General features: G+C 37.9%; 1 protein-coding gene across 10 annotated transcripts in view; it reads right to left on the bottom strand.

Annotated features, from left to right (window-relative positions):
- ANKS1B (ankyrin repeat and sterile alpha motif domain containing 1B) overlaps window positions 1-24,368 on the bottom strand; it is a 414,231-nt gene that overhangs the window by 170,019 nt on the left and 219,844 nt on the right. For all 10 annotated transcript variants that reach the window (XR_001921711.2, XR_001921712.2, XR_001921713.2 and 7 more), the window contains one exon: window positions 23,128-23,234. Coding sequence is in view for 7 of the 10 variants with exons in the window: in XM_018080496.2 (XP_017935985.1) it covers window positions 23,128-23,234 (107 nt within the window). In the remaining 3 variants the exon portion in view is untranslated. The remainder of the gene's footprint in view (window positions 1-23,127; window positions 23,235-24,368) is intronic.

Here is a 24,368-nt window from a genome sequence, read left to right as displayed (position 1 = left end):
CTGCAGGAAATATGACCTGGCACAGAAAAGAAACAAGAGAATATGGTAGGTTGTACACATAGCTGGAGCATACAAGAGTACCACCATTCCTTCCACTCAAGTAACAGAAGTGGGGGCAGGGCAGGAGCAGATGGGAATGTTCTTCCATTATACATGCTTGGAGACTGAAGTCAGAGATAGAAAACAGATTAACAGCACCAAAGAGTTCTATTATTTCTTAGTCCTGCCACCCTAAATACATAACTGGAAAGGAAAGGAGTAGGTATCGGGTACCAATGGGAACAAGGACTGTTATGAAGCACATCACAGAATCACAGAATATGCCAAGTTGGAAGGGACCCACAAAACATCAAGTCCAACTCTTGACCCTGCACAAGACCATCCCCAAGAGTCGCACCATATGACCGAGAGTATCATCCAAATGCTTCTTGAACTCTTTCAGCCTTGGTCATGTGAACACTTCTTTGGGGAGCCCGTTCAGTACCCAACCACCCTCTGGGGGAAGAACCTCTTTCTAATATCCAACTTAAACCTCCCCTGACACAACTTCAGGACACTCCCTTGGGTTCTGACACTGGTCACCACAGAGAAGAGATCAGTGCCTGCCCCTCCACTTCCTCTCACAAGGAAGTTGTAACTGCAATGAGGTCTCCCTTCAGTCTCCTCTTCTCCAGGTTGATCAGACCAAGTGATCTCAGCTACTCCTCATATGGCTTCCCCTCGAGGCCCTTCACCATCTTCACTGCCCTCCTTTGGACACTCTCTAAGAACTTAATATCTTTCTTCTATTGCAGTGCCCCAAACTGTACGCAATGTTCAAGGTGAGGCTGCACCAGTGCAGAGCAGAGTGGGACAATCCTCTCCCTCAACCGGCTGGTGATGCTTTGCCTGATGCCCCCAGGACATGGCTGACCCTCCTGGCTGCCAGGGCACTACTGACTCATATTCAACTAGCCATCAACTAGGACCCTCAGGTCCCTTTCTATGGCACTGCATTCCAGCATCTCATCTCCTGTAATCGAGAACTGGATTTTGGGGCTCTCAAACCACTACAATTCCCCAGTCTCTATGTACATCCACGGCTGCCCCATCCCAGGTGCAGAATCCGGCACTTACCCTGTTGAACTTCACATGGCTAGTGACTGCCCAGTCCTCTAATTTGTCAAGGTCTCTGCCTTCAAGGGAGTCAACAGCTCCTCTCAGTTTTGTGTCATCTGCAAACTTACCTAGTATCCCTTCCAGTCCTGCATCCAAGTCATTTATGAAGATGTTGAAGAGCACAGGGCCTGAGATGGAGCCCTCTGGAACCCCACTAGTGACAGGTCTGATGTCACCCCATTCACTATTACCCTCTGTGCTCGACCTGTGAGCCAATTGCTCACCCATGGCATGATGTGTTTATCCAGCTGTGTGCTGGACATTTTGTCCAGAGTGATTGTGTGAGAGACAGTATTGAAAGTTTCACTGAAATCCAAAAGGATTACATCAACTGGCTTCCCTTGATCAACAAGGTGGGCTACTTTGTTATAAAAGAAAATCAGGTTTGATAAGCAGGACTTTCCTCTCATGAAGCTGTGCTGGCTGTGACCAATGACTGCATTGTCCTGCAAGTGTTTTTCAATACCTCCCAAAATAATCTTCCCCATAACTTTCATGGTTAGGCTTCGTGAACGAAGCAGGCACTGAACTGAGACTGTCTGGCCTGGAGTTTCTGCGATCTTCCTTCTGCCCTTCTTGAAAACTGGGCCAACATTTGTGAGCTTCCACTCAGCTGGGAGCTCTCTGGATTCCCAAGACCACTCAAAAATCCTCAAAAGTGGTTTTGTGATGACATCAGCCAGCTCTTTCAGCATTCTTTGATGTATCCCATCAGGCCCCACAGATTTATAGGGATCCAGCTGGAGCAGCAGATCCCACACAAGTTCAGGGTCAATGGGATTTGATCATTCTCGCAGTCATGGTCCTCCAGCTCAGGGCACTGAGACCCCCTTGGTCCATCATCCATGTTGAAGAGAGAAGCAAAGAAATTGTTAAACATTTCTGCCATGCCTCTGTCCCTGTTTGTGAGGTGACCATCCTCATCCTCTAACAGGCCAATGATATTTCAATACTGTCTATTGCCATTAATGTATTTGAAAAAAACTCATTCCTGGCCAGCTTCAACTCCAGTTGAGCTTTGGCCACATGAATTTTCTCTCTACAGCAGCAGGTAGCCTCTCTGTATTCTTCCCACGTCACTTGACCTTGCTTCCATTGCGCATACACCTTCCTTTTTTTCCTTCTTTTCAAGAGAAGATCCCTGCTCAGTCAAACTGGCCTTCTGCCTCACCTGCTTGACTTCTGACATTTGTGGATTGCCTGCTCCTGTGCCCTTAGGAGGTGATGTTTGAAAAGTGACCAGCACCTGCAAAAACATTTCCCAGGAGGCCTTACATACTAATTCCCTGAGCAGCCTGAAGTCTGCTGTCTTCATGTCCAGAGCTGGCATTTTTCCTCCTGTCAAAAGGGATTTGAAACTCAATTGCTTTATAGTCACTGTGGCCAAGACGGTTGTCAACCAATCTCCACTTAGCTAATGAGATCCACTCTGTTGACAAGCAGCAGATCAAAGAGGGCATGTTTCTGAGTCTGCTCCCTTAGGACCTGTTCCATAAAGTTGTCATCCAGGTTTTTAGGGATCTTCTGGTCCGGGTTGTACCAGCTGCGTGATGCTCCCAGTTAATTTCTGACAAGTCAAAGTCCCCCATAAGGGCAGTTGAGTCACATCCTCAATCGCTCACTTAAACCAGCCTCCTCAGTCTGAATTGCTGTATTTCTCACTCATCTAACCCTAATATCCTTCCAAACTGTATCCCCTTGAAATAGCTGACATCTAAACTGCCTGGGAAAAAAATGGAGACATCTCACAGTGTGGTTAAGGCCACACTGAATAATCAGGATTTTTTCATAATCTGAATCATATGCCAAAAGGTTTATAATTTTTCAACACAGTATAGCTTTTCCACAAGGTAAAAGAGTTTATTTCTTAGTGACTTGCAAGAAATGACCACAGAAATGTAGCTTTGAGTAACAAGCACTGCTTCTTATTAGTGCAAAAATTTCAGGCAATGTGTCACATGTTTAATTTCCAAACAAGAACTGGCAAATGACCAGAATTTAGTAAGCTTCAGTATAAGTGAAAAGGTTGCCTCTCATTAGAATTGCCACTGTTAACATGAAAACAAGATCTGTAAGAATGATTATTGAGTTAAATGCCTAACTTGGACTTTCAGGTCATAAAGATTTATCAGATTCCTGAAGATACTGCAGAAATTATTTCATCTACAAATCTGACAAGACTATGTTAGAAAACTCCCTTGCAGAAACTTGGAATATTCTCTTGGGGGAAAGGGATTGATTATAAAATATGTTTGGAAGAAAGGACTATGCAGATTGCAAAATAAAAATTTGATAATGTTCTTCCAAAATTGATTTGCTTTAAAAATACTGATACTCATTCTCAATCCTCACCTTGGTCTATTGTAAGTCTTTACATTTCTGACTTTCTTAGCAATTAAAAAACCCACAGAAACAAAGAGAAAACTGGAAGGAAGTTTTCCATGTTAGTGTCATTTTGTCAGGAAGTAATAATAAACTACTACTGAAATGTTAACCAAAAAAAGGCCATTTCACTCATAGATAATAGTGGGGTGATAGCAATTCCCAGTATGAATTTGCAACCTATCCATAAAAATAGAAGGTGATGTAAGTAGGGCCAGTTTAAAAAGGAGTCCCAACAGATCTAAGACTCATAAGACCTAAGTTTTAAAGATCTCTGGTTCACATTCAGCTCTTTCAGAGGTGAACCCGAAGTAACCAATGCTATCAAAAGCTTTTCAAATATTGACATTCAAATGATCATATAGTCGCAGGAGGAATAGTTAACTAGACTATAGTGATAATTAAACAATACTGATAGCTGGGACAAGGATCCTTATAGGAAGAATTTCTGCTATTTTTATCCCCTCTTCCTTGTCACACCAATTCATTAAAACCAACACAATTGTCACATGCAAATTAGCTGCACAGATAGTGTGGCAATTGAAAAAATTACCTCTGATGTTGCACTTGGCCCACTTAACTATTAACGTTGTTGACCCAACTCTGTCTACCTATTTAGTCATAACAATAAAAATAATTATGAATACTTACCTAAATTACATCTTAATGTCTTGAATTTATATTGTGAAGATAATTTCACTTCATTTGAGTAATGAAAATTCCACAGAGTCTATATTGTACCATTATTCAGATTACTTGCTATAAATGCTATTTAGCTTAGATGCTAAATTTCTCAAAGGACCCACTTTAAAAATCAATATTACTGTGAGCTAATTAACAGACTTCTAAATTCTCAGAAAAATATTCCCTACTCCGATAAATGTGTAAGGCTGCTGAGTGCAGGAAGGGGCAAAGATGATATTTTCAGATATAACAAAAATGCTCAATACCTTCTCTGCATGTAACATGCAGTTCTGTTTAACCTTGGAGCTAACACTGGTGGTTGTGTAATAAATTAGGAGTGATAATAAAATAACAAAATAACTTTTGTAATAAAATAAGGTCATTATTGGTGACAGCCAACATGGCTACACTAAGGGCAAATCATGCCTGACAAATTTGGCAGTCTTCTGCAATGCAGTTACAGCACTGGGGGATAACAGAAAACAATTGATGTAATCTACCTGGATTGTGCAAAGCATTTGAAACTGAACCACACAATATTCTTGTCTCTAACTGGAGAGACATGGACTTGGTGGATAAGGAATTATCTGAATGGCTGCATTCAAAGAGTTGTGGTCAATAGCTTGATGTCCCAGTGGAGACCAGTGATGAGTGGTATTCCTCAGGGGATGGTGCTGAGACTGGCACTGTTTAACAGCTTCATCAGCAACATGGACAACGGGCTTCAGTGCACCCTCAGCAAGTTTGCCAACAACACAGTCAACACAGAGGAATGGAATGCCATCCAGAGAGACTTTGACAGGCTTGAGAAGTGGGCTTATGGGAACCTCATGAAGTTCTACAAGGTCAAGGGCAAGGCCCTGAACACAGGTCAGGGCAATCCCAAGCACAAATACTGGTTGGGCAGAGAATGGTTTGAGAGCAGCCCTGAGGAGAAGGGCTTGGGGGTACTGGTTGACAAGAAGCTCAACACAAGCCAGCAATGTGTGCTTACAGCCCAGAAAGCCAACCATATCCTTGGCTGCATGAAAAGAAGTGTGGCCAGCAGATCAAGGGAGGTCTTTCTGCCCCTTTCCTCCTCTATCATGAGATTCCATTTGGAATATTGCATCCAGCTCTGGAGCTCTCAACATAAGAAGGACATGGTCCTGTTGGATCTAGTCCAGAGGAGGGTCAGGAAGATGATCACAGAGCTGAAACACCTCTCCTGTAAAGGCAAGATGAGAGACTTGGGGTTATTCAGCCTGGAGAAGAGAAGGCTCTAGGGAAACCTTATTGAAGCTTTCCAGTACCTGGAAGGGGCCTACAAGAAATACAGAGAGGGACTTTTCACAAGGGCAAGTAGTGGCAGAACAAGGGTCAATAGCTTTAAACTGAAAGAGGACAGATTTAGATTGGACATGAGAATGCAGTTCTTTACTGTGAGGGTGGTGACGCACTGAAACAGGTTGTTCAAAGGAAATGTCAATGCTCTATTGCTGACAGTGTGGAAGGCCACTTTGGATGGGGCTTTAGGCAGCCTGGAAAGAATACCTGCCCATGACAGGGGAGTTGGAATTATATGATCTTTAGGATCCCTTCCAACCCAAACTATTCTGTAATTCCATGACATGAAAAAACTCGGTTCACCTCCCAGAATGTCTTACAGAAGTATTTCCTTCTCCATACTTTTATCAACTCTAGTCATGTTTTTTAAAATGTGAGCCACCCAAATCACCCCAGAGAACACAAAACGCAGAGTCGAAGACTTTGACTCCAAAATTCTGAGCAGAATCCATGTCTTAAAAACAGGATATTCCCAGAAAGGGCCTCTAAAATAGCACCAAGGAAAACATGCTCAAGAAAATACTTCAGTCTTCACCCACTTACACCCTAAAGTTATAACTGACATCTTCAAGTGCTTATTTCACCTCCTGCCTGCAACTGAATCCTGCTCACACTGGCAGCTTTACCTTTGAGTGGCCTGGTGTTCAAGCTCTCTGTTTGGAGCAGACAGAGCAGCTAGGAAACCACATCAGTCCTTTGATGGTGTCTAGAAAGTAGGCCCTTCTCTTAGATGTCATCAGAGCTTGATGTGGTAGGAAGCCTCAGAGCACGCCCAAGGCAGAAACACAGGAGCACAGCATGAATTGGTTGCTGCTCTTTCTTAAAAATGGGTCAAAAGGAGGAAGAATGGTTTTATCTTTCTTTCTCGTAGCACAACCAACCTATCAGAGTATTCATGCAGAAGGTAAGAGATCAGATTTATTTCTCTTTCTCATACTAAAATTTCCTTAAAAAAGAGCAACCTATGAACCAACTAATAGGAAAGGATACTCTGGCATTGAGGAGGAATCATTCATTGGTCCTGCTGAAACTCAATTGCTGTGAAGGTTAGCCAGTAAGCCAGAAAAGAATGTTATCATTTAGATCAGTGACAGCTGGCTGTGGTAAATCAGTCTTCTTGTGCCATTGCTAGAAATGTTTCTAAGTTTACATCCAGTGACTGCCAAATATAAAAAGCAGAGAAAAAGCTAAAAATTCAGGACTTTCTATTTCTTTCAACCAAGTATCCTAACTTCTGAGTTATGTGCTCAAGCTTCTGTTGTAAGTTGGAAGAAAACAGTGAGCCAGATGTCCTTATCCAAAGGGCTGACTTGCACATCAAGATCAAGGAAACAGTACAGGAAATCCAGCCTACAAATGGTGTCTAATGCAGGGCTGCAAAGGGAGGCAAAACTTTCAGATATAACTCCTGCTTTGGAGCATCTCACTGGTTTCCTCTGCTTGCCATTGCAAACCCTTTTCTTAATTGCCTTTCTCTTCCTATTAAGTTACGTAGGGTCTTGTTTGCCTAATTCAATTGTAGACATCCTGCTCCCAGAGACAGGAACTGTACGGTCAAGCATCATGATGCTCACCAGTTGTTGCAGCTCAGTGTTGCTTTTATTATTCTCTTGGAGGCCTCACTTGGCCATTTGGAGTCCACCCTGTGCACTGCAAAATCAAGGCACTGCCTGACCTTCAGGTGACCAAATAATTTTCAGGACCTAGTTGCTAGTAATTAGAGATTGTTAGGTTGACTGGACATGCTGCTTTGCTTAATATTACTAAATATAGTAAAATATGAAGCAGCTCCCAAAAATGAGAAAGATTGAAAAATGAATGGTGTTTTCTATGTGCCACTGAATTGTTATGTCTAAGTGTATTTCACAGTCCACCGTGCTGCTTTTGATATGTAGTGGTGCAGAAAAGGGTAAAAGGTAAGAAAGATTGTAAGCTAATAAGAAATTGGAATATACTAACTTTCTTTAGGTGAAAATTAGTGTATTTAGTTTGTCTACCAAATATAGTTGTTATACTGAGAACCATTTTAACATATTCTTACAGATTTTGTTTGCTAAGACAAGCACAAGGAATGGTAGGATTGTCATCTCCCACTGCACACAGATATCTCTTACATGTGATTTTTTCCTATACAAACCACTGTGATTTATTTCTACAGTATTTACAGAGATATTACTGGCCAAATCCCTGAAGCCCATGAGGTAAGCAGAGATGGTCTACATTTTCTTCAAGCCCTTTCTAAAAATAAGAGAACATTTGATTAAGGGTTGACATTTTTCTTTTCTTCCTTTGCTTGTTCTTGTAATTCATTTCACAGGGGAAGTGGGCTGTGTTTTTCTTATCCCTTCCAACTCAGCAGCCAGGAGGCTGGCTTTGCAGGCCCACTCCCGTCACCACGGCAACCAGCAGATCGCTCTGATGTGATCCCATGCGCTTTATGTCACTACACAGTGCTATTGTTCCCCAGTAACAATTTGGGAGATGCATTTCTCATAAAGAAGGATTGATTATCGTTCCACTGGTCATCCCACACATCACATGTGGACTACTGCATCACCTTAGGATGCGTTTCAATTCCCATGTAGTGACTTCAAGAATGACTGCTTTGCACCATGAAGCCTATGTTCAGCACCAAGCAGATCCCACTCCTCAGAAACATTGTAGGGAATCTGAACTGAGGTTCCAGTTCTCAAGAATCATCAGTATGACCACACTAGGTGAAATGAAAGATCTTCTTGATTCAGTGTTTCTGCTAGTGGCCAAAACTGCCCAGAAAAGCAAAATACATATCATGCCTGCACTGGAAAGTATTTCTTTTTAATGTATTGCAAAGATGGCAGAAGCCCTGGACTAGCTTTCTTACAAATTAATTTTGGGAAGATATATTCCACAAGATAAAAGCACTCCCTTCAAAACTGAGTTATGATGACAGGCCCAAACTGGTAGAGATCATGGAAGAAAGGATATTTAGAATCATCCCCCTGGACTTGGCATTGGTGAGGCCATACCTTGAATACCGGATTCAGTTTTAGGTCCTTCACAAGAAAGACGCTGAAGTGCTGGAGTGAGTCCAGAGAAGGGAATGCTGGTGAAGGAACAGCTGAGGGAACTGGGGGTGTTTAACTTGGAGAAAAGGAGGCTCAGGGGAGACCTTATCACCTTCTGCAACCACCTGAAAGGAGTTTTTATGCAGGTGGGAGTCAGTCTCTTCTCCTAAATTACAAGTGATAGGACAAGAGGAAATGGCCTCAAGTTGTACCAGAGGAGGTTCAGATGATATATGAGGAAACTTCCTTCACTGAAATTGGTGGTCAATGCTCAATCACGATCCCTGGATATATTTAGAAGACATGTGAATGTGGCACTTAGGAACATCACTTAGCAGTGGACTTGGCAGTGCTAGGGTAATGGTCAGACCTGATGATCTTAAGGGTCTTTCCCAACCTAAATAATTCTATGATTCTATAGAAGCACAATCACAGAATGGTTTGGGTTAGAAGGGATCTTCAAAGATCACTTGGTTCAACTCCCCTGTAATGGGCAGGGACAATTTTCATGTTGCTCAAAATCCCTTTCAACCTGATGAATGAGTCCAAAGAATGAAACACATTCCATTTATGCTAATTTTATCTAAAAATTAAAGCTTCCATTTTGGAAAACAATTGGGTAGCCACTGATACATAAGAATTGCACTCTGTAGTGATTCACTGATCACTGCATTTCTTAGTGTTTCTTTTTTGACTCATGACAACATATTTTTAATATTAAACAGTAGCATTTGATGTAGCATGATCTAGCTATGTTATAGATGATGCAGCAACTGTTCCCCAGAACCTATAAAAAAACCCTTTATAGCTATTGACAGGATCTCATATAAAATATTAATTTCCACAGGCTTCAAAACAGTTTGCCCACAAATTTTAAGTATCTTGCCACTGAACAATAACATTTATAATTCTGAAATGTAAAATATAAACAAGCACATTCAATAAATAAACAAATGCAAAATCAAATTTCTGGTTGTGTAAGACAGAGAGTAAACTGTCTACTTTCTGGTCCTTTTTTCTCTTCATATCTGTTTCTTCTTCCTGTGCAACCAATTCCCCATCCACATATTGTATTCAGAAATAGTTCTAACACTGTGGCCTTTCTTTCTGTTCGCATTATCTGCTTTGTTTACACTTTTTCACCCTTCTACAAACATTCTTGTATTGTTTACCTCAGATATAACACAAGAGCAGTAATTAGACTACCATAGTTCTGTTTTCTACCTATACCTGAGTAGTTAGAAGTTACAAAAAGTCACAGAAGATGCCATTTTCACACCAGCATAAATTACTTGCATATAATGGTAGGCATAATCTTTTATTACGAGTGAATGCAAGAAAAAAAACAAACAACCCATCCATTTGAAGAAGCTTTTTCAGAGAAATTGAACTAAGTAACTTGTGTTCAGCCAAAGCAAGTACTGTGAAATTTAAAATCACATATTGGTCTCATACATACAGTCCTAGCATCTTGCTATAGCCCTTTGAACTATCCCTCCCACCTAGCAACTAGTATTTGCTTTAAAAAGTCTTCTATGTAAAGGTAAACTTGTTCTGTTTTTTGACTGAGGAGTTGATTATTCTTCCCATAGATTTACTGCATTTTCTTAAAAATCTGAATTAACGTTTTCAAAATTAGAGAGAAGACAGTTTGATATACTCTTAGGGTACTATTAACAGTACGTAGACTGATTGAGTCCCAAAACACTATGGAAGGATTCTGCTATGTTGCTTCACAGCTGATTTTCAAAGTATGCATGTTGGGATATCTTTTGTCAGAGTGCAGTAATCTGACACTCTAGTAATTCATGTCCCTCAGTCACAAGGAAACCTTTATTCAAGTCAGTCCACCTTGTCTGGCACCCTTCTTCCTGATGCTACTATGATGAGCATTTTCACCTATCCCCTTCTACAGAAGGATACTGCATTCGACAACTAATATTTTGGGATTCTTTGGGGCCTCCCACTATCCTAATTCAAGGCAATTGTTTTACTGATGCTTTACACATTTCTTCTTGAGCTAGCTTTTTCTAATTTAACTTTTTTGTGATAAAAAATTTCTCCTAATAGTCCTGGTGAACACTTGTGAGTTTCCCTTGTGCCTTCTGCCTCTAATATTCCAAACAGAAAAGTGCTATCAACAAACTGGATAATAAAACTGTATGCTTCCAACCTAGTGAGACAAGATTGTGGGAGACTATAACTTCACTTGATATAATTTCTAGATTTCAGTACGCCTTTTTAAAAGGAAAAGTTACTGCAATGAATAAAACAGACAAAATAGGAGCTGCTGATCCTCACTACACATTATAGGAATGTTGCAAAGTCATAAAGCTACAAAATACCAGAATGCAGATTCTTTAACATTGGCTAAGCACCCTTCACCCCAGGTTACATATTCTACATGGCATCATACACACAGTATAATTATATTTCTGAATAATCCAAGAATTCAGTACAGGAGGATGGATGGTAGTTACAAAGTAAGGCAGCTGATAATTCTTTTTTTAGCCTTTATCATTCTCTGTGTGGGTCCACGTCTTATATATAGTTTCCCATTGAAGACCTCAACAGTAAGAATGACTCACTTTCTTCAGACTTTTTTTAGACATTCATTGAAATAATATTAGACAGCTCCAAACCAGGAATTAATGTATTTTTAAGACTCCTTCAAAGCAAGGTGGCATTTTAATACCCATTATACAGATAAATAATTAAAATAGGATTAATTAGGACTAGAATTAAAAAAAAAAATCTATTAGCTCTCAATGTCTAAATGCAGGGATTGCTTTCTTCCTCCTCAATAACTGCTTAGTACCTATGTGTATATGTATTCAAAGGACAACTGTAGTCATATTCAGTTATAGCTGTGAAGACTCACACTTCAGCAAGTCTGCTCCTTCCCTTCCACATGTTTAGCAAAGGATTTTAAGTGCAACAGTTTTATCAGAAAAGTTTGTCACAGTTTCACAGAATTACAGAATCAGAGCATATTCCCAATTAGAAGGGATTCACAAGGATCATCGAGTCCAACTCTTAAGTGAATGGCCCATACAGGTGTCCAGGTAAATCAGAAGCCTAAGACACCTGGGAAAATGGAAAAATTTGAATAATATGGTACTAGAAAGCATGCTGGAAAGCATGGCCAATTTTCAGCAATGAGTCATCTTAAGCCCAGCCAAGCAAACTAGCTCTCACTCATCACCAGCTCTGTTCAGTTTGAGCTGTGAGTGACAAGAACACCTCTGTGAAAACCGTTCAGTTAAATCTCCCTCTGCTTTTTAAATCAAGTTAAAACATTTTAAGTCAGTAAAAGAAATTAGATGTGAAGCAGATATCCTCTGTCCCTCTTTGTTTTCTTCTATTCCACCCCATTTCTTCCTCTCTTTCCCTTCTCCTCTCCCGCTGTTCCTCCCTCCCTTTCTCCTCCTCTCCTTCCTTTAATTTGTAGTCAAAAAAAGGACATAAAATAATTTTACTGAGGAAGGAGGAAATGGAGAAAAGGAGGACATGGAGAGCATAAGAAGAGTCCAGCCTGCAGGAATGATAAGGCAGAGAGAGATCCCAGAAACCAAGTGCATTTGGGAGAGAGGGTCACACACAGAGAACCTCAGAAATAAAGAGAAAAGATAAGTGGTACCCAGGTAGCTCCAGGGGATACAAGAGGAATGCTAAGAAACAGTTTCTGCCATGAGTTTGGCTTATAGAAGTAATAAAATATATGACTTAAAGATTAAAATAATTCTAAATTATATTTAGGTAGCTCATACACAGGAAAATGTTCCTGATTCATTTTGCTGGGTCATAAAATATTAATAATTATTAGATACTTGTTATTCTGCACTATTTTCAGCTTGAGTCCAATTCTTGCCACAGAATTCATTCAGAACTTAACTGAAGATACTCAATGAGATTCCTCAGGCAATCTGGCTACCTCTGACCCCCTCCTGAGAAACTGTGCTTTCCAGCTACAGGTACTTAGAAATCTGCACTACCAAAGGTTAGACACAAGCAGATAATTGTCCACAAGATAGCTCAAAATATACAGATATTTCTGTCCCTGAGTCCTCTCCTGATTTCCTATATGTGGCCCAGCAATAATATGTAATGTACTAGCCAGATAATTAAGGGAATAAAGAAGCATTTTCCCCCAAACTCATAATCCAAATCAAAAGCTGACCACAGAGAAGACCCTTAGATATATTGTCCTATGCATTCTCCATGGACCAGGCTGCTTCTGCACGTGCTAGCAAATGTTTTCTTCATTCTCTTTTCTCCTGAATCTCCATTTCTTATTTTCGAACAATGAAGGAAATCAGAATGCATTTTAAACAAATATATATTTGAAGTAGAGTTAGAAAGAGAAATCAACCACATAAGCAGTGACAGCAGAATTTGCTGACAAAAAGCCTGATATTACTGGGAATCAAAGATTTGTCTGTATATGGGTTCTCTGGTATAATATTCCACTCTTGTTGCATAAAGTTATTTTTTCTCAGCAGAAAGTGAAGATCTACTATTTCTACAGGAAATAAAGCAAGTACTTAAAAAATCAGAACATCAAGAAAAAAAATGTTCATGGACAGAACAGACACATTGCCAAATTCCAAGAGAGATGGAAAATAAAATTACTTGCATTGTCAATTTGTAATTCCTTTCTGGTAACAAGAGGGATGCCTAGGGAGTTCAGAGAAGCGATCAGGGCTATAATATTCATATTATATTTAAAAATGGATCAAGGTTAAAAACCAACTCAGTATTGTGCAGTCTTTTATCCTAATGCAGCATAGCAGCTAAGAACTGCTATTTCTTTATAAACGCCATCTTAACTTACTTCAAGAAGTGGTCTTTCTACGTGATTAAAAGGGGAGCTGTTTGTGGAGAGAGCAAACCTGAAGAAGTGAAAAAGCTGTTAAATAGTGTGGTTACTGAATAATAGAAGCTAACAATCACTTCAGATATTGTAAGAGCTGTAATCAGCTGCAACAAATAACATATATTTTTTTTAGTGTAAGCTGTAAGATACCAGTGAACACGCAGATTTTTTCCTGCTCTTCCTAATTGCAAAAGGGGATTCTGCACAGAGGGGCCACTCTTTGCTAATTTTTGGCTGCTAATTAGGCAGTCAAAGAAAATACTATTTGGGATTTATATCGGAAGGTCACTTGATAGGTGTTTATCCAGCATACTTTTACTCATGGTGTTTCAGTTTTTAATATTTAAACTGATTGTTAGTACTTGTATCTGCAGTAACCTTATGCCTCCACCTCTGCTACCTGGGCAAATTCTTTGGCTTTTGTATTTCAAAACTTCTATCTAGATCTAGTCTTCAGATCAAAAAATTTTGAAATAATTATTATCTAATCAAACAAATCTAGAGCAGGTATGGCACATCTCGCAAATTTAACCCATTGCTGTTCCTATCAATAATATTATGAAATCATTCAGCTTCCAATAATTCAATAAAATACCACATAAGAGTAATAAACATCTGAAACATGAGATTTCAGTTAAGTTAGGGATTGTATTTACAACAAGTGTATAATTTTTTCTAATGTTCCAGATGAACAATACTAGACAAGTGTACATCACTGCTGAATGTGAAGAGAAGGCAGTTTAGGGGGCTCGTTATTGTTTTAAATGACTGTTGGGCTAAGGTTGTAAAATCATTAAGCAATGCAACATTTAAAACCAAGTTTTATTTTTACCTGCTAATACTTTGAAATGTGTGCTTCTGCATACTCAAATCTCAGTACACTTAGTGAGAAAGGAATTTTGAGGGAAAAAAAATCAGTAAAGAAACCTGTGACTAAAGACTCTACCATAAGGCATATGAATATGAGGGGTGAGCTGAGGTCACTCAACTACTGTAACTCTCCAGTTCTTTATTTCTGAGCACATGGAATATTTCCCCTTAGTGAATAACCTTTTTGTGTAATATGTGTATGCACAAATGTCTGTGTGCAAGTGTGTGTGGGAACAGACAGAATGAATAGCATGTTGAAAAAGGCTACATGGCTTTCATCACTTTTGTCATTACCAAGGTTAAAATGGATGCTGAGGTGTTGGTACCATAAACAATATATGGGCATGGTGTGTGGAAGAAGGAAAAAACTTCTCCAATGTGTGGGAAAACAGAAGACTTCTAAACTGAAGGACAGTAAGTTTACATGCCCAGGAAATTTACTAGCAGTCAGGCAAACTCTATACCAGGAATATCTTGCTTGCATGGCAACTCCAGTACATCATTCTAAAACAGCTTTTAAAAGGTAGCTCTACTTTTACTAGCCAAATTAAGCTTGTATCCCTTGTCGAAATTTTAGTAAATTTTGACAGAAGAAAAGCTTCTCATCTAAATGATGAGGGGCATAATGTGTTGTACACTACATCTGTTTCCTTTAAATAGTTTCTTCATCTCCCAACTGCAGAGTTACTTCATTTAGCTTTATTCTCTTTCCATTACATCCTATTGCAACATTTTGTATGCTCCCCCATTTTGTTCCCACCACAGTCAGAACTGATGATGGGATCTGTTGCCAATAACACCACCATCCATTTCCTTCTTGATTAAGGCAATAGTTGTATGGTGAATGGTTGAAGATAAACAGCTCAGGAGAATGGAAATCTATACTGAGGAAGAATCCTGCCATCTAAAATACAGATCAGTACTACATTTGTATTTTAGTTATCCTCTAACGATTTATTCATTCTCTGGACATTCTCAAAAATGATTGCTAAAGGATCTGGTATTTTCTCTTCAGTTTCTTAAGACTTCATCAAACATCACCTAACCTAGATGATTTAGATATTTTAATTAACCAACTGTTCTTTTGTCTGCTTGCAGTATGACAGCTCTCACTCTTTCTCTTCCTCTAATTTCTCAGTGGTCTTCATTCACACTATACTTCACTAATTATCATACTTTGTTCTTTATTCTAAAACTAAAATGAATTTCATCTGATTCCAACGGTGGTTGTAACTTCCTTAATATTCCTTTTAGCTATTGCATGCTGATAAAATCTTTTCTACTCACATAACTAATGAAATTGCATTTTCTCTCCTAACTTTTTTTCCTTTTTCTATTTTGATTATTTATCTGTTCTTTCTTGATGTGTTCTCTCTTTCTTTTAGATCGTTTCTGTTTTTTGATGTGCAGTAATACTTGTTCGTATAACTACCCGAGCTTTTCTTACATCATCTGGTCTTCATCCAAAAAGGATAACATGCCCAAGAATCATATGTTTATTTCCAGTTATCTGTTGGTACTCATTAATCTCTACCTGATAACTCCTTCAGAATCCCAACATGCAATTATCTGTAATCAAGCTTCTCTGTACTGCTCTGTCTTTTAACTTAGTCAGGGAAGTCTGTCATTGTTTGAAATTAATTTAACTACTGTTCCAGATTCCATTTAATTGTTTCTTGTTGGACAATGTTGTTCTAAAACAGTAATATACACAATTGTATACTGCATTCCTTTAAAAATTTCTTTTGTGTTTTTTTTTTTTTTTTTTAAATTTCATTTAATTAAAAAGTATTCCCATATGAAACAACTAAGAATCAGCTGTCACTTCTTATTACATACAGGACACTGTTTTAAGTTTACCATTCCCTTTCATAGCAAAGACTTACATTATTTACCTACAGTGTAAATAAAATTATAAACTGATTGTCCTGTGAATCTTCAGTTTTTCACTCTGAAGAGTAAAAACTCTTAGATTTTCTGCTTTCCTTAAGCTTTAAATTTTGTTACTTTTAACAGTTTATATATTGTCAGGTTTTCAGTATCTTTCATCAGTTATCAAGAATAGCATTATAAACATCACTCGATATGCAAACATTTCTAATTCTTGAAGATTTACCATTGTTCTTTTTGATAACAAAATCAGCTAAAAGCTTTTGGCCTTAAATAAAAACACAGTGTGATGCTGATCACACCTCTTACTTTATAAGTTATTAAGATGTTATCCTTTATTCTAATTATTAGAATTTTCATCTGCTTTATCAAACTAACTTTCACAGGAAACATTTGTTACCAGTTTCTCATAAAACTGTATTTAGGGCCAATAGACAATTCCCCATATATGTAGTCTCAGAATACAGTTCATCAGTGTTTGTACATCAAAATTAAGGCCACCCTCTGCACTAGGCAGGCTTTTAGCTTAAGCACAATGTTTAACATTAACATTTAACATATTTTTAGAACAGATGGAACTAATTCCAGTCCTCACATTATCGTACTCACAGATATGTATAATGAAATAGTTTCACTTTTAGTGGTGACTGTACATGCAATGGCTTTCAATGTCTGAATTTGGCCCTTTGTTCTTAGTCAGGGTATGATTGAGCCAAATACATTGCCATGTACATTGGACAGGATCTTTTCTCTCAGACTGCTGCAGAGTGAGCTTAGCAAAGTAACACAGATGTCACTAACCTGAATGGCAGAGGTGAGTGCAAGGACATTCCACCGAATATACTGGCATCTGTATAGTCAACCAAGAGTACAGCCTGAAGTTCTGTCTGTCTACCTTGTAGGTACAACCTTTTGTGGAACAACATTTAAATAAAGACAACCACATATTCCAGAACAACCAGAGAAACCCTCACCTGAAGGTCTAATTAGCAGAACCTAGCAGATAGGCAGATAGACCCATCCCTGATTACACCTTCAAGTTACAACTGTTGAGATAGGTTTAGATGAAAACACACTCCCTCTGACTCTCAAGGAATCCCCCATCCCCAGGATGTCTTAACAAAGTCTGTTTGGAGATTGGTTCCTTAAGAAAAAAATGTTCAAGTGAAATACATAAAAATTATATTGTCTCTCTGTTGAGCAATCATTACTGCCAAAATTTTCACAAAGTGCAGGATCATCACCAGTCTGCAGTGCTGTGTTTTTCACTATTACATACACAGATACACAAACATGAAGTGGATTCCTCTAAACTCCCTTTCCTCTGGGAAATGAGCACTGCCTCTCCAGATCTGCATGCGCTCATAGATGAAGAATCATCTGGGATCACAAAAAAGAAAGACAGTGTAAGCTATTATTTACACATACAATACTGAGGAGTACATTAATAAGCCCTTCTGCCTCTTGACCAGCTTGAGGAATACCATGACAGAAGCATTAACTGGAACATGTGGAATGGGATTATTTGTTAGACCTGCTGCTGTTGCAGGATGACAGGCACAATCTTCAACTCTGGCACCCACCTGAGCTCTAATTTGCAGTTTCTGTAGTAAGAATCCCTACTGGGATGAAAAAGAAGATCTTGAAGCCTCAGGGCTGGATGTTCTGAGGGAGGAGAAAAGGCTGTAATAAAAATACTTTGTATTTTGTTTTCAGTGAATTCTGTATGGATTCTAGCCCAAACTGAGCCATCAAAAAACTTTGTGTCTACATGATAGCTTAAGGAGATCCAGTACAAACCCATCAATATAGCCCAGACAGTGATTCAACTGATCAGATGAATCTACTTTAATTTATCCTACAATAACTACCCTAATAGTTATTCAGTCACCCAGCTAAATTGCATTCTATGCTCCATTGACTTTTATGTCTGATTAGGTGCTTCACCCAGTCACCCACAGAGTCATTTGAGGTGCTGCAAATGGACACTGCCTGGAATCCAACTGAAGCTCCAGACAGCTAGGGCTATTTTATAGAGCCTGTATCGCATATTCCAGGCCTACACAGATGTCTCAGATATCTCAATTCCAACATGAGGGCAACTGATGAGTCCTAAACGTCTACTGACATGTAAATAGACATGTAAATAGACATGTAGTTGTCTATATTTGAACTTTAAATCTGCCCCATACTATGGGTTACTGGGGTCAAGGAGAGGAAGACTCAGAAGACAGCTGAGTGACAAAAAGTCACTTTACTCATGGAACAAGCCAGGGCTACACTGACACTGAGAGGACTCCACATTTCAAGTTCTACAGATCTGCCATAAAACTAAGATCCTCCAGAGTGATTAAAGGCAAGAATTCCTGTGTATTTGAGGAGAGCAAATCCTAGGAATGGCATCTGGGAGAGGACAGTCTCCAGATAAACTTCAGCTAATAAACCTCCAGAACTAGTGAAAAATGAAAGAAAAGAAACAAAGGAAGAAAGAGAGAGAAAGGAAGGGAGAAAAGTCAAAATCTAACTAAAAACTAAAGCCAAAACAGTCAGCTAAGGGGAATTGAGATGGTAGTCCATGCCTAGCACTGAGAAGCCAGGTAAATACTTCTGCAGGTAAGTTCACAGCATGAACAAAAACACAGAAAATTATTAGAAGGTAAAGAAATGCATATGCAACTAAGATTATAAGTGGAAACACAAGACATCTATAATCAGTTTTTAGATAAGTTGCAAACTCTGTGAGACCTGTATAATTTAAGATTCATTTCAGCTGCCTAATCATCACACCCTAGAGCCATCTGAGGTGCTCAGTGACATCCCACCTGAACTTCAGCTGCTAATCATGAAGGGTCTGGCTGTCTCTGGTCCTCAGTAATATGTCAGCCTTGTCTAGATCTCCTGGATTCCCTACTGTATTTCAATTGGTACTAGGCACCTATATTTAAGCAACTACATTGATCTGTTAAACATTATGTTAGTAGGTACTTTAAGAATTACTACCTCATCTCAAATTTATAATCAGTTTTAAATTCCACCCTGCAGTCACTCTATGCCTCAGTTTCCCCACAGTAAAAAAAGAATACTTAGGCAATACTTAGGATCATCAGACAACGCAAGCCACTTAATGCCCTTAGTTGAAGGGGAAGAGATGCATATCTCTTAACAGCAGCAATCAAAGTCTACAGTCTAATGCAAACATTAACTGTTAATAGTGAACAGTATTTTAGAATGCCAAAAATATAATAAAAAGCTTCATATTTTTCTGTTAATTCATTTTTATGATGTGGTCCCTGTTTCTGTCATAGTGAGTTTTATAAATATTTTTAAGAGACGTTACTTTCATCAAATTGCAATCTTAAGTGATAAAATTTCAGAATATCTTAAATGATTAGGATAACCTATAAATAGATAGTCATATGCAGTCCTTAATCAGAAGTAGTTCTCACTGGGCAGTGATTTGATTGAACTGCTTTTATCTCTGTGCATCCAGAATTGAGTCTTTGATGAAGCTCCAGAGTTGTAGAAAGCTGCATGCAACCATTTAGTGACCTTGCACATTTATATATTTACATCTGTTTCTCTGTAATTCAACTTTTTTTTTTCTCAGCATACTAAGTGAGGCAGGCCTGCAAGTCTGCATAAATTTATAGCTTGTCCATGGGACCAATGCATCAAAAAGATGGATAGGTTTCATTATGCCTTATATCTAGTTTATATACTGTGATTTATGATTGATCTAACTGTTTTCTTGCACTTCAGAATTATTTTACCTACAAAATAGCCTTCATGTTATGAAACTGCAATATCATCTGCATCTTCAAATACAGAGTATCTGCACAAAGTCACTACAAATTTTTACATCTGAAGGACACTGCAGCCTATTACACAACAAATTATCAAAGTTAATGATTGCATATTCGTATACATATTCAAGTATGATGCTATTACAAGCACATGTGAACCAAGCCTTGGGATTGAATCTGCCTGGGGCCTACTAAATATTATGGAAGTGTCGTTCCTGCACGACATTAATAGTAGATAGAAACTGCACTTGCTATGTGTGCAAACATGCTGTAAGTAGAAATAAAGTAGTTAATGAAATAATACTAATTTTTTAATATTATGTTTCAACATATTTTTAAAACACCATATTCGTAAAGCATTTAAAAATATTAATACTGTAAAGTTTATATTAGGAAACAACCTGATTCCTATTAAGTCCACATACTTCACGTAAGATAAACAAATCTCCCTAATTCTAAGTACAGTCTGGTGAATAACTTTCCTAATGCCCAAGGGGGACTAAACATAAAGAGTTAATTTCCATGATCTAATGAATAATTAACCATGAAATCTTTTTATCGGAAAACCACTTTTTTATTAAAATGCTAATTTAATTAATAGAATTTTGCTGTTTAGAGTAGTATATATAGAATATATTTGTTCTCAGATTTATGTTATTCCATGGACATTAATTATAACATTGTGATATTCTCTCTTCTGTTCTGAACATCTAGTAAGACCTGTACTACTAAATCATACTTAATAGGAGTGTGATGGTTGTTGCTTAGGCAACAGAATGAATAAATGCAGGTCAGAATGTGCTTCCAGAAAAACAAAAGCAGGAATATAGTAGAGAATGAATAAGAAATATGTCTTAACTGATTTTTACTGCACTGAAGTATTAGATTTCTTCACTGTAAAGTAGCTAACCTATCTGAAACATTTAATTTAATAAGATTGAAACTCTAGCTTAATATGTAAACCACTGTAATAAAGGTAAAGCATTTCTGTCATATTAAGGAAGATTACAACACACTGAAGTAATCTGATTTTTTTCTCTTAGCATAGCAGGTGTTTCTTCTCTCATTTTCCTATATACTTTCCGAGTTTAATTTTCTCTTTAACATTTTGACTAGAATGGAAAATAATTTCTCAAGCACTCATTTAAATTTTTCAAAGGAGGCTTTTCTTACATAATGCTAATATATTCAAAGGAATAATATAAAAATAAATCACTGTTTTCTGATAATTCTTATTTCCAATAAAATATGGGAACTATAAAATTTCTGGTACAAACAAAAACTGAAATATGTAACAGCAGGATGAACAGTCTGAAATCAATAAATTAGGAACTCTTGGATTATTCCATTCACACATGTATGTTACATCAACTCATATTAAAGGTAATTAAGTATTTTACCTGCAATATATATTTAAAAACAAAGCACTTCAGAAAAGGTTAAAATTATCAGAAAACACTGGCTAACAGACAGGTATGCAAGCATAACTTACTCTCTCTGATACCTTAAAAGTTTGATTTCTATACTGAATAATAGCATCTTGTATATAATTTGTATGTTTACATAAGTATACTAATAAGAGACGTAGGAAAGTCTTATGAATTCCCCAAGAATGTGGTTCAGGCCCCTCCAGAGTCAGGGTATGACTGAAAAGCCCTCCAGGGTAGTTTATTTGGCTTCTCTTGTGCTCATAATCTACCTGTGGTAGGTGTACCCCTCTGCATTTGCTGTGCCACCTACAGCCTCTTGTGAACAATTTCCTTCTGTAACCTCTTTAAGACTAAATGGTCATCTACTTACGTAACTAATGGTACAACACATATGATAATATGTAGTTACATTTTGGGAAACTGTAGCATGAAACACATATTGGATTTTATTTTTTTTCACATTGCTGAGCACAGCTTCGTTTTCAAGAACACTTAAAGGCAAAGATTCTAATAATTTTTAATGAATAAGCAAATGATCACATGGCAGCCATGTAAAAACAGGAAGAAACCTCTGCACTATTATTATGTGGAAATGACAGTGATATGTGCCTTAATTTTCTGATCAGTAATGGTATATAATGTTGTTCGCAAAATAATTTAAATAGGGAGACTACAACTCGTGATGATTTTATAGTCATAATTCATGCTGTTTCACTTCTGTTTCTTATATGATGTGTGCAAGTTATGAAAAGTTAGAACTGTTCCAACATATATTAAAAATATCTTTAAAAGGTATTTTAAAAGATGTTTTAGAAGAAATGCAGTCAGGATTTTTGGAAGAGGTTGAAGTAATGGGAATACTGAAGCAGATAGAAAAGTGATTATATAACAGCCTTACAAGTAAGCTTCTCGCTTTACTGTCAATATTCATTCCAATTGAAAGTTTGTGCATGACAGATCTCTGTTACTTTACACCACATGGTGATACTGTAAATCTTGAAGTACCTAACATTTCATTTCATTCAAATATTCCTGATAAATGCCTACAGTTAAAACATGAAAATGGAACAATTAATAGGAATGCATTACTTTTCCTCCCAGGGCATAAGTTTCAACAAGTGAATCCCATTGCCTGACTATCTAAGATGCAAAAATATTTAACTGAGACATTCAGAATCACTTGCAGAGAGAGCACACTTCATTAAATAATTTTCTGTTATTAAAATACATCTCAAGGCAAGAATGGCATTGCATGTTATTTAATTATCATTGCAAGTTAATGTTGAAATAAAAGTAAGAATGTGATGTACTGCAGAAAGGGGTGCTTGCAGCTTTTACATACTATGAAAATTCTTCAATGGATTAAAAGAATGGTGCATTTTTCTTCTTTAATCTGAAGATTTATGAGGGAGAGAAAGAACCTTAATATTCAGTTTTTATTTTACCATATTTCAGGCTAGAATATTTTGTAATGTGTACATTTTGGGAGTTTATACAAGGACAATTTATATACTAATTCAGCTACACATAGAAAAGTGAAACACCAAACAGATCTCAGTGCAATGCAGAATAGCTCTAAGGTTTTTATGAGCACATAAGAGACAGACAAAAAAGGCAGAGCTACAGTGTATATACACAGCTATGCACACAAGGTTTCTTACCATAAATTGCACATTGTCAAATCCATTAGCCAGCAAGTGGTTTTCATACTGAGGTAGCCCAATATTTTCCAACCATTGTCCCACTGTCTGGACAGGGCATCGGGGTCCTGTAGGAGGGTGAAGAGGGAGGCGTTTAAGCAACGAATAACCATCCACCGGATAATAGCGGTAGTCCTGGGCTGAGAGGTGGCATTGCCACATCGTGTTCCTGGAAAAGTTGGTATCAAACGAGCCCGCCAGCTTGACAGATTAATGCTTCCAGCAAGCAGAAAAGTCAGAAGTAAAACATAGTTTTCAGGGCAGTATATAGCGTAAGATCTGATCGCAGCTCTACATTTCTTAGTTATTAATCTTTACTACAGACCAGTACGTCATACAGTAGGGAGGAAAAAAAAAAAAGCATATCAAGCTGTCAGCTAAGCTGTTCTCCGTTATATGCGATTGTTGGAATACTCCACAATGAGCAATGCACTGCCAGCAGCAAGAATTCTTTTTATCAAGTACTCCTACACTCATCAGTATGCATCCCCATGCTTCTTGCTCCCCCTCGCTCGCTCCCCTTCATTACCCAGCCTAGGCTACACCTCGCATTTTCAATAATAGCCATCAGATAAGGCAGATTTTTTTTGTCTGCAAGCTGTAAGCCTGCTGCTGCTGCTTCCTCCTACACACCCATCCAAGCGTCAATCTTGAATGATGAGAGCAGTCAAAACAAATGCAGAAAATAGCAAGATTCAAAAGCAACCTAGAGCACTTAAATCTGAATAAAATCTTCATACCAGTTATGCTTTACATATCTGTTTGTTGTAGATTTTTACATTTCACAAGACATTAAGAAATGCAATATATAAACCATAGCCTATGGCATGGTTTACTATATCTTCCCCTTACCCCTTTTAATATAATATAGGTAGTGGTCTGCATCTCTGCTTGTATAATAGGAAAACCCTTTAATGAATCAATAATGAATACATTTCACAGTTTCTCTCCTGTAGTACAGCAAAACACATAAATGGCACAACAATTTTAGTCAAAGTAATTAGATTATCTGCATGATTTCTTCAACCATAAAATATTATAAGACACAAGAAAACCTTCATGCCGACATATATAATAATTCAACTTGAAAAGGTCATCATTTCAAATGAATAATTAAAAGAATGTTTCTACTAAATAAAATTGCAAATTTATATCCTTTCTTGCAAAAATGTGAATGATAGCAAGCACACATATAAGATTTG

This window comes from Manacus vitellinus, unplaced genomic scaffold, assembly GCF_001715985.3.
Source record: "Manacus vitellinus isolate BGI_N305 unplaced genomic scaffold, ASM171598v3 scaffold_5_pilon, whole genome shotgun sequence".
Taxonomy (NCBI): Eukaryota; Metazoa; Chordata; class Aves; order Passeriformes; family Pipridae; genus Manacus; species Manacus vitellinus.
Note: the sequence above shows the minus strand (reverse complement) of the source record. Positions and strands in the feature narration are given on the sequence as shown.